Genomic DNA, 11,501 nt, shown 5'->3' with positions numbered 1-11,501 from the left:
ATTTCATCCAGGTTCTCCAGTTTTGTTGAGTATAGCCTTTGGTAGAAGGATCTGATGGTGTTTTGGATGTCTTCAGGATCTGTTGTTATGTCTCCTTTTTCATTTCTGATTTTGTTAATTAGGATGCTTTCCCTGTGCCCTCTAGTGAGTCTGGCTAAGGGTTTATCTATCTTGTTGATTTTCTCAAAGAACCAGCTCCTTGATTGGTTGATTCTTTGAATAGTTTTTCTTGTTTCCACTTGGTTGATTTCACCCCTGAGTTTGATTATTTCCTGCCATCTACTCCTCTTGGGTGAATTTGCTTCCTTTTGTTCTAGTGCTTTTAGGTGTGTTGTCAAGCTGCTAATGTGTGCTCTCTCTAGTTTCCTTTTGGAGGCACTCAGAGCTATGAGTTTTCCTCTTAGAAATGCTTTCATTGCGTCCCATAAGTTTGGGTATGTTGTGGCTTCATTTTCATTGAACTCTAAAAAGTCCTTAATTTCTTTCTTTATTCCTTCCTTGACCAAGGTATCATTGAGAAGAGTGTTGTTCAGTTTCCACGTGAAGGTTGGCTTTCTATTATTTATTTTGTTATTGAAGATCAGCCTTAGTCCATGGTGATCTGATAGGATGCATCGGACAATTTCAATATTTTTATATCTGTTGAGGCCTGCTTTGTGACCAATTATGTGGTCAATTTTGGAGAAGGTACCATGAGGTGCTGAGAAGAAGGTATATCCTTTTGTTTTAGGATAGAATGTTCTGTAGATATCTGCCAGATCCATTTGATTCATAATTTCTCTTAGTTTCACTGTGTCCCTGTTTAGTTTCTGTTTCCATGATCTGTCCATTGGTGAAAGTGGTGTGTTGAAGTCTCCCACTATTATTGTATGAGGTGCAATGTGTGCTTTGAGTTTTACTAAAGTTTCTTTAATGAATGTGGCTGCCTTTGTATTTGTAGCATAGATATTCAGGATTGATAGTTCCTCTTGGAGGATTTTACCTTTGATGAGTATGAAGTGTCCCTCCCTGTCTTTTTTAATGACTTTGGGTTGGAAGTCAATCTTATCAGATATTAGAATGGCTACTCCAGCTTGTTTCTTCATGCCATTTGCTTGGAAAATTGTTTTCCAGCCTTTCATTCTGAGGTAGTGTCTATCCTTTTCTCTGAGATGAGTTTCCTGTAAGCAGCAAAATGTTGGGTCTTGTTTGTGTAGCCAGTTTGTTAGTCTATGTCTTTTTATCGGGGAGTTGAGTCCATTGATATTAAGAGATATTAAGGAAAAGTAATTGTTGTTTCCTGTTATTTTTGTTGTTAAAGTTGGCATTTTGTTCTTGTGGCTGTCTTCTTTTAGGTTTGTTGAGGGATTACCTTCTTGTTGTTTCTAGGGCGTGGTTCCTGTCCTTGTATTGGTTTTTTTCTGTTATTATCCTTTGAAGGGCTGGATTCGTGGAGAGATAATGTGTGAATTTGGTTTTGTCGTGGAATACTTTGGTTTCTCCATCTATGTTAATTGAGAGTTTGGCTGGGTATAGTAGCCTGGGCTGGAATTTGTGTTCTTTTAGTGTCTGTATAACATCCGTCCAGGATCTTCTGGCTTTCATAGTCTCTGGTGAAAAATCTGGTGTAATTCTGATAGGCTTGCCTTTATATGTTACTTGGCCTTTTTCTCTTACTGCTTTTAGTATTCTATCTTTATTTAGAGCATTTGTTGCTCTGATTATTATGTGTCAGGAGGTATTTCTTTTCTGGTCCAGTCTATTTGGAGTTCTGTAGGCTTCTTGTATGTTCATGGGCATCTCTTTCTTTAGATTTGGGAAGTTTTCTTCTATAATTTTGCTGAAGATGTTTGCTGGTCCTTTGAGTTGAAAATCTTCATTCTCATCCACTCCTATTATCCGTAGGTTTGGTCTTCTCATTGTGTCCTGTATTTCTTGGATGTTTTGAGTTAGGATCTTTTTGCATTTTACATTTTCCTTGATTGTTGTGCCGATGTTCTCTATGGAATCTTCTGCACCTGAGATTCTCTCTTCCATCTCTTGTATTCTGTTGCTGATGCTCGTATCTATGGTTCCAGATTTCTTTCCTAGGGTTTCTATCTCCAGTGTTGCCTCATTTTGGGTTTTCTTTATTGTGTCTACTTCCCTTTTTAGGTCTAGTATGGTTTTGTTCATTTCCATCATCTGTTTGGATGTGTTTTCCTGTTTTTCTGTAAGGACTTCTACCTGTTTGATTATGTTATCCTGTTTTTCTTTAAGGATTTGTAACTCTTTAGCAGTGTTCTCCTGCAATTCTTTAAGGGATTTTTGTGCTTCCTCTTTATTGTCTTCTGCCTGTTTAGCAGTGTTCTCCTGCATTTCTTTAAGTGTGTTATTAAAGTCCTTCTTGAAGTCCTCTATCATCATCAGGAGATATGCTTTTAAATCCGTGTCTAGCTTTTCCGGTGTGTTGGGGTGCCCTGGACTGGGCGAAGTGGGGGTGCTGGGTTCTGATGATGGTGAGTAGTCTTGGTTTCTGTTAGTAAGATTATTACGTTTACCTTTCGCCATCTGGTAATCTCTGGGGTTAGTTGTTATCGTTGTCACTGTTTAAAGATTGGAGCAGAAGCTGTGTTCCACTCACCAGCAGTCTCTAAATCCTGCAGAGGGGGTCGTGGGTAGCTGACGGTACCCAGGTGCTGGTCCAGCCGGAAGAGGCCTGTGGTCCTACTCAGGCCGTTTTTCTGCTTCCCTAACTAATGCAGTCTCTGGTCCCGCTTGCAATTGGATTGGAGCAGAAGCTGTGTTCCACTCTCCAGAAGTCTTAAGATCCTGTGGTGCGTGTTGTGGGTAGCTGGTGAGTGTCAGCCGACCCTGCGCCCCAGCTGCTCCGGTGCTTTTCTGACCGGAAGAGGGTTGTGGCTCTATGTAGGCCGGATTTCTCTCTCCCCAACCAGAGCAGTCTCAGGTCCCGCGTGATTGGACTAGAGCAGAAGCTGTGTTCCACTCACCAGCAGTCCCAAAATCCTGCGGCGGGGGTCGTGGGTAGCTGGCGGGTGTCAGGCAACCTTGCGCTCCCGCTACCCCGGCGCTGATCCGGCCGGATGAGGCCTGTGGCCCTACTCAGGCCGGTTTCTGCTTCTCTAACTAATGCAGTCTCAGGTCCCGTGCAATTGGATTGGAGCAGAAGCTGTGTTCCACTCACCAGCAGCCCCAAAATCCTGCGGCGGGGGGTCGTGGGTAGCTGGCGGGTTTCAGGCAACCCTGCGCTCCTGCTACCCCGGTGCTGATCCAGCTGGATCAGCTATGTCTTTCAAAAGGGCGTTGCTATGGCTCTGATTCATCAATTAAGCTGATTAATTATAGCATCAAAAGGATGATTCATTCAGAAAGGTACCGCTCAACTGCGAAGAGTGGAAGCTTTATATAATCTGCAACAAATAGATTACAGGGTTTTTAAGCTGATTTGGGAATACGAACTCTCTGCCATTGGCAATGTGCAGAATGTTTTCTGTTGATTGACCCACTTACCCATTCAGAACAATGAGTTGGAAGAATAAAAGTGAACTGACACTCCTGAAGGTTGCAGGGATCAATTCCCCACCTCCTTCCCAAGGACTACAGAGAGGTTTAAAAAGAAAATAGTGGTTGAGACAGTGTTTGTGGTATTGACAGATGTGAAGTGTCTTGTGGCCTAATCATTTGCAATACTTAAGGACCAAGTCATGGTGATGGTGATGGTGATGGTGATGATGATGATTGTGTGTGTGAGCATGCTCACACACGTGAGTGTGCATGTGTGTGTCTGTGTATCAGTTTTCTTTGTCTTTCCAGTGTTAAGGACCATGACAAATCTGAAAGATATAGTGAACTAATTTCCTTGTCCTTCAGCCATGTTGTATACTATTAAAAAGTTCTAACAAAGGGGGCTTTTTGAAAGGCACCCTAAGTTTTTGTCATAATTAATTCTTATATTGGAAATACTTTTAAATGATGGATTAAATTACTCCCTGTTCTGGCTAGCTCTTGTGCACTTGACAGAAGCTGGAGTTACCTGGGAAGAGTGAACCTCAATTGAAAAGATGCTTCTCTCAAATAGCCTGTTGGCAAGCATATGGGACATATTCTTGATTAAGAATATATGTGAGAGGGCCCAGCTAGCTCATGGTGAGAGCACTGCTCCTCAGGAGATGCTCATGGGCGTATGAAAAGGCAGGATCAGGAAGCCATGAGGGCGAGCGAGCCAGTCAGCAGCTTTCTTCACTGGGCTCTGCTTCAGGTTCTGCTTTAGTTTTCTGCCTGGTTATGTCCCTCCTGGCTTCTCTCAATAATGGACTTGATAATGATGTATAAGCCAAAACAACAATAATCTCAACAATAGCAACAACAACAACAAGTCCAAACAAAGAAACAAAACCCTCATTTTTCCTCACTTATTTTACAATAGACAGCAACCTAGGATACTCCCCAAGGCGCTCTGAGATGTCTTAGTATTCCAAGCCTCTCTACCTTTAGAGAGAGGACATTCCAAGACAATTTTTCTTAGTAAAGATGAAGCTTACCTTGAATCTGTACAGCGACCTGGTCAAGCCTCTAGATGTCTTGACTTCAGTCTTTCCTCTGGCTGCTCTTTTCATAGTCATGAAGGCAAGTTACTTAACAGTTCAATATCAATTTCCCTGCAGCATGAGGGCACTTATAGTACTCACCTAGTAGGGCCTTTGTGGTGATAGAGTTGTTAGTACATCGCCAAGGCTCGTCAGCATCAATGGATGCTCTCTGTCCTAAGCTCTTGTTCTACTCTGGGACAGCATGTGATTTTGAAGTTTCCCTTCTAAGGCAGCACAGTTGCATCATGGCATGGGTGTCTAGAAGCTATACAGTGATTCAAAGTTCGGTTCCCTGTAGCAGCAATGAAAGGTAGTTGGCTTTTTATAGTACTGGGCAGCAATTAAAAACTTGAATACAAGTCCACCACTGAGCAGGGGAGAAGTTGAGCCCAATCAGGCGTTCTCTTTGGGAAAATATCAAACTTCAGCTGGAAAGGGTGAGAACTTGGTGATAGAATGGTAACAGAATACATACTTGTTCTGAGTCATGTGGTGAAGGTTGGAGGAATGAATTACGGACTGCACCATTGGAGGCAATGATGAGACTCTTTTCAACCAAGGGCAGAGGAACTCAGCCGTTGGGGAGGAACACAGGTGTCATTCGATGAGGAAAATGTGAAATCCTGAAGGTGCTTTTTAAAAGAAGTAGGTCATAGGTTATCATTGGGCAAAAAAGGAAATGAGCCAGAGCTTATGACCGTTAATAAACCTAAGATGAAGAGGCAAAGATAAGAAGTCTTGATAGGCTGAAGGACCTTACCACGGAGGATTGAATGGACTGACAGAATACGATACTTAAGTGGGATTTTGTATTTGAAGTTTTTAGTTTTGGATGACTTCTAAATGAATGATGTTCCTAGTTAGTGTTCATCCCTAGTTGTCTTACTACAGTGAACTACCTGGGACAGTTACAAATTAGCAAAAGAAAGGCTGAATTTGAGATTTCAGTCCATGACTTCATGGTAGGGACCACATAGCTTTGGACCTGTGGTAAGGTCACTGGGTGGCAGACTCAAAAGTGCATGTCCAAACAAAAGGATTGAACCGCAAGCTAAGAGACAGGGAAACACTGAGACACTGGAGGTACCCTACAAGTTTCTTTGATACCCTATCCCCACTGACTTAACAATCTTATACAAGGCCCCACCATATAAATGTTCACAGTACCTTCCAATACTACTACCCTAAAAATGGGGGACCTTGGAGAGATCATGTCCACATTCAGACTTAGCATGGTCTTAAAAATACATGGGAGGAGAACCAGAAGAATAGTATAGAGTTGAAGTAGTTAATCTGCAAAGCCAGAACTCAGTGGCTCAGCCTTGACATTGGTAGGGCTCAAAAGGACATAAGAGTGCTTTGACTTCTTGTGTCAGAAACAAATCTCTATTCCAGCTATCCAGGGCATGGGAGCCAGTAGAGATTTTTGGTCTTCAGAAAACATCTGGTTTCTCTTAAAAGAAAAAGAAAATGAAGAAGAGAGAGAGAGGAGTAAAAGGTATGTGTATATATGTATGAGGTGTGTGTGTGTGTGTGTGTGTGTGTGAGAGAGAGAGAGAGAGAGAGAGAGAGAGAGAGAGAGAGAGAGAGAGAGAGAGAGAGAACTAAGAGAATATGCAACACAGAGATTAGCTCAAAGTGTTTTTAAATGACCTCATAAATGCATATCTGGCATCCAATGGTGCCTACTAAATTTCATCTATTTTGGCTCAGGATGTGAACTTCCTACCTCCTATATGTGATAGGAATAGAGGCTCAGTGATTCATTCCCTGTCTTCCTTATCATGACATACTATGTCCTAATTACAACATCATGGCTATACTACATGGCCAGGAGAGCTGGAGGTTGCAGGTAGAATCAGAGGTGTTAGTCAACTCCAGAGACGATCCCTGACGAGGGTGATGGGAAGTATTCTTGGAAAGGCAGACGAAGGGGAAAGTAGAAGAGAGACAGAGAAACATTACATGGGCAAGAGTCAACAAGCCATTGTTGGCTTTGAAGGTGGGGAAGAAGAGCTGGGAGCTAGATAATTCCAGGAGCTTGAAGCTGAAAGAGGCCAGAGGATAGATTTTAAGACAGCCAGAAAGGAATGCAGCTTCTTGATTTCAGCCCAGTGAATTCTGTTGCAGATCTTCAGAACTTAAGACAATAAATCTGTGTTGTTTTAAGACAATAAGTTTGTAAATTTCCACTAGCAAAACACAGGAGCCGGTGTCCCTCAGAAAGTCTTGATAGCTATGTTTCCCAGTGTGGAGTCCTTTGGACTTTCCATCTCGGGGCCTTGCATTTTGAGTCCCTGGGGATGGTGTGGCTGCCCTGACCCAATGCAAGATCACCTAGTAGCCAGACATCTTGCTGAAAGTGTGTGATTGGCTGTCAGCCAAAGAACCCTCCTTCTGAATGGAATAAAGGGGGGGTCTGTTTCAGCCCAGAGGTAAAGAATTTTGGCTGGGTTATCCTGGACCATTCTCAAGATGCCTGGTAACCCCTGCTCTGTGATATTCTCTCGCTGAGGAGAAAGTGAGTGTCTGAATGGATACCCCAACACACACACACACACACACACAAACACAAACACACACACATACACAAACACACACATACACAAACACACACACATACACAAACACACACACACACTCATACACACACACTCACACACATACACACATAAACACACTCACACACATACACACACACCACACACACACATACACACAGAAACACACACACATACACACACACACTCACACACACATACACACACATACCATACACACACATATATACTATACACACACATACACACCACACACACACACACACACACACACCACACACACCACACACATAAATACACACACACACACACACACACACACACACACACACTACTGCAGCTGCAGCTGCCTATGCTCAAGGCCTTCCCCTGTTGGGGCTGAAATCTTTCTCCATGCTGCTAGTGTGCTGCTGGTGGAGGTGTTACAGAGAGAGGGTAGGATTTGAAAAGAAAGCAGGCACTGACCTGTAGCCACAGAAGGCCTCCCAAGCATTTGATCCACGTACCCCTTCCTGCAGAGGAAGAGACTTGTCCAGGGTCAAGACAGCAGATTAGCTTGGATCACTTCCTGTGTGACTTGGCAGAGAAAAAAATTGCTTATTAGTTGTTAAGTGGAAATCCTAGCTTGCCCTGGAAGAAGAGCCCAGCGGTTGCTAGTGGGTGGGGAGTCTTGACAGAATAGGGTACATTCAGGGTCTGGGAGGAGCTAAAAAGGATGCTGAGTAGGGTCCCCTCTGGCCCATAACGCACTATTTGTAAGTACATTTCATCCCGTGTAAAGGAGATGGGGTGGGGGGTGTTGTCCTAGGAGCCTCTGACTGGCTCTTACTCTAGTTTCTTCCTGGCCAGCTGTCTAGGGTCTCCCCTATTTGGCCCGCATGCCCAGGCTCTGAGCCCGGAGGGAGGAGCTTGAGGGAGGAGGGCGTCCCCAAGGAAAATGTGTGTTAGCTGGCTGGAGGCCTGTCGGGTGGGGAAGCAGAGGGGTGGGGATCTGGGGTGGGCTGCGCCCCTTGGCTCTGACCCAGTCCACGCTCTGGCCCGCAGGAAGCAGAAGCTGTCAGCTCATTCACTCCCCTTTCAGGACAGGGAGAGAATAAAAGCTCTCTGGTCCCGTCAGCTTCAAAAAGCCACTAGAGCCTCCTGGTCAGCTTGCGGGCCGCTCCCTTCCCATGCCTGGACCATGCTCCGGGGAGTCTTTCTGTGCGGCCACAGGCGAGGACTGGATATCTGCAGCTGAGAGCTAAAACTTTTAAAACTTTTCTTCTCCCCAACAACTGAACCATGCCATGTGCTCGGGGGAGCTGGCTGGCCAAGCTCTCGATCGTGGCTCAGCTTATTAATTTTGGGGCTTTTTGCCACGGGAGACAAACTCAGCACTGGCCGTTTCGCTTCCCAGACCCGAGGCAAGGTTAGTGGCTTTTCTTTATTTGTTTTTCAAACAGTGGGGTAGGACAGTGGAACTTGGTCTGTTCCCTTCCCCCACCAGGCAGGGCTGAACTTCTGGCCTGTCTAAGGAAAACTGTGCTGTGTGCTCAGGCTCGGATTTCCTTCTTTCCTAGGGCTTAAGGGTGCACACTCCTGCTTCGAAAGACCCAAGAGTGCGCTCCCCGAGCCCCTCCCCTCCACTTTCCACTTCCCCCCTTGCAGACTGTGACATGGGAAATTATTTTTATTAAAGAGACCCAGCTGGTCACGGACAGTCATGGCAAATGTTTCCTTCATTTAAAACTTCATTTTAAGTCTGGAATTTAATAAAAATTTTATTCTGACCTCCTGCTAAGCACACTTGGCTGTGTTTTGGTTTCCTGGAAAGATTTAGGGTTTTGTTTTTTTCAAATGACATTCCTACTGGGGAGAAATTTGCCTCTTGGGGACTCCCGGTTGTCTGTCCTGCTTTGCAGAGTTCCAGGACAGTCAGGGCTACACCGAAAAACCCTGTATCGAAAAAAAAAAAAAAAAAAAAAGACTTTTCTCTGTCTAAATTTAGTGATCCATGCGTGTATTCTGAAAGAAAGCACTGGGAGACCGTGAAGATAGTTTATATTGGAATTCACTCCTCCTATTAGTATGGTTGTTGGGGTCGCCGTCATCATCCTCATCCGTCATGCCCAGGCCAAAGTGGTGCCGTTGCTTTTGTTGGTTTGTTTGTTTGTTTGTTTGTTTGTTTTAAATTGAACCTAGAAGAGTTTCATGTTCGGAGAGGACTACAACTTCAAGGTGTTGTCAGAGCAGGGGGCCTGGGAGGCTTGGGGAGATGGGGAGTGTATGAGCTCAGGGATGGCCTGCCAGCCCCTCCCACTACTGACAATGTCCTTCTGGGGTTCTGGTACTATGGCTACCATGCCTAGTTTACAAATGGGGACACTGGGACTTGGGGACCTTATGAGCTTAACTATGAAGCACAGGCTTGAGGCAGGTATCCTATTTAAAATCATGCAGCCATAGAATGATAGCAATAGCAGGGATAATGCACACACACACACACACACGCACACACACACATGCACACACACACACATGCACACACACACACACACACACACACACACGCACGCACACACATGCACACACATGCACACACACACACACACACACACAAACACACACACGCACTTGTCCATGTTTAAGGGATTGCTAGCAGTGTGTTTTGCCCACGCTGCAAAGTGAAATGCTGCCTAAGAATTTCTCTGCGGTGGCTTAGAGAGCGGCCAGATGCAAAATCCCTGTCTCCCTTTGCTTTACTTGGAAGCCAGAGTGGGCAAACACTGGGGTTAGATGTCAATCAGCCAGCACTTGCTTGTGTAAACGGTCCAGATACCATCTCAAGCCCCCAAGTTTAAAATAGCAGCTTTTGTTGTTCTTTGAAAAACAGTGCCTTTGTGAAAGGTCCCTGTTCTGGGGCAGCACAAAGCCCGCCAGCACTTCCCTGGGCATGCTGAGATGATTTCCTTCAAAGACACACTCTCCTGGGTGAGCTTTTACACTCTGCTTGCTTCGCATATTGTAAGGGAAAATTCATCCTGGTGTACAGTAGACACTGCTGGGCCTGCCTTGTTGCTCTGGAAAGTGGGCTATGACTCTTTTTCCTAGTGACCTTTGGGGGATATGCTGAGAGTAATTGATATTCAAAAGTAGCTTTAAAGTCCGCTAAACTTATTAATCATGCAGATGTATTTTGATTTAAAAATGCCTTCGGTTTTTAAAAGCATTAATCTTTCCATCAGTCTTCATTAATACACTTACAGGTAGTTGATTCTTTGAGTGAAGAAGAAATTTCTCTGTGGATTTCCACTAGAACTGAGGGGCAGGGGAGGGGAGGGAAGGAAGGGAAAGTGAGAAGAAGGGAGGGGAAGGAAGGGGAGAGCTAGAGAGGAGGAGAGGAAGAGGAGGGGGAGGAGAAGAGAGGAGAGAAAAGGGGAGAAGAGAGGAGAGTAGAAAGAGGACAGGACAGGAGGAGAGCCAGAGAGGTGAGGAATCATGGCAAGACATTCTAAAGCTTCCTGGGAGTAAACCTGGGTTGGCCCCAAGACGACTTTCTAATTCAAAACAGGAGTTTTGAATTGCACCCAAACTCTAAATATTCAGAGTTGCAAATTCAGAGATGATTCCCCCCACCCTTCCTTATTTTCACAAACCAGGTGCATTTACATGTATGTGTTGAACAATCACAAAATCCAACTTAGCCAGGAGGCTGGAGGGATTCCTGGAGCAGTTCACAGTTGCAAAGGGATCTGCACACTAGTTAACCTTGCATGATCTTTCTAGTTCTCAGGTTTGCACAGATTCATGACTTTAGTTCTGGGCTGGGCTATGTAGTTCAGTCCTGGAGCACCTGCTTAGCATGTGCGAGACCCTGGGCTCCAGCGTCACAAAGACATAACTGAATAAAGGTTTTGGTACCCAGAAAGATTGTGATGACAATCCTAATCCTTTCTAGTACAGCTAATTCTGCAGCAAGGATGTGTTGTGACTTCTCCAGTGTTTCTTGATTTACGACCAAATATCAACACAATAAGACTCTTGGTTTTGCAAACAGCATGTTTCCTCTCTTACACAACCAACAAGGGCCCCCGGATTTAGTTTTATCCGTACAGATGCTTCCCGACATGTGATGTGGTCAGAAGTTGAAAATGCTGTTGTCTAAAATACCCCTTAACACACCCAATATGCGCCACATCATAGCTTAGCAGAGCTGTACTGCTGTGCTGTAGTGCATGGGTGGTCACCCTTGAGGTCACATGGCTGACTGGCTTCTAGATCTCACTCCTTCTGCCAAGATCCATAAAAGTAGCACGCCCAATGTATCTCACCCAAGAAAGAATCAGAATTCAAAGTTAATTGCCTTCATAACATTATAGAGTGGGAAACCAGA

General features: G+C 44.6%; 1 protein-coding gene across 1 annotated transcript in view; it reads left to right on the top strand.

The window, feature by feature from the left end:
* The first annotated feature begins 8,185 nt into the window (after positions 1 to 8,185).
* Adamts12 (ADAM metallopeptidase with thrombospondin type 1 motif 12) overlaps positions 8,186 to 11,501 on the top strand; it is a 315,274-nt gene continuing 311,958 nt past the window's right edge. The window contains exon 1 of the mRNA XM_085831415.1: positions 8,186 to 8,537. Coding sequence (XP_085687541.1) covers positions 8,411 to 8,537 — 127 coding nt within the window. The 5' untranslated portion in view covers positions 8,186 to 8,410. The remainder of the gene's footprint in view (positions 8,538 to 11,501) is intronic.

The sequence above is a fragment of the Mus caroli genome, unplaced genomic scaffold (assembly GCF_978045245.1).
Source record: "Mus caroli unplaced genomic scaffold, Mus_caroli_1 scaffold_16, whole genome shotgun sequence".
Taxonomy (NCBI): Eukaryota; Metazoa; Chordata; class Mammalia; order Rodentia; family Muridae; genus Mus; species Mus caroli.
Note: the sequence above shows the minus strand (reverse complement) of the source record. Positions and strands in the feature narration are given on the sequence as shown.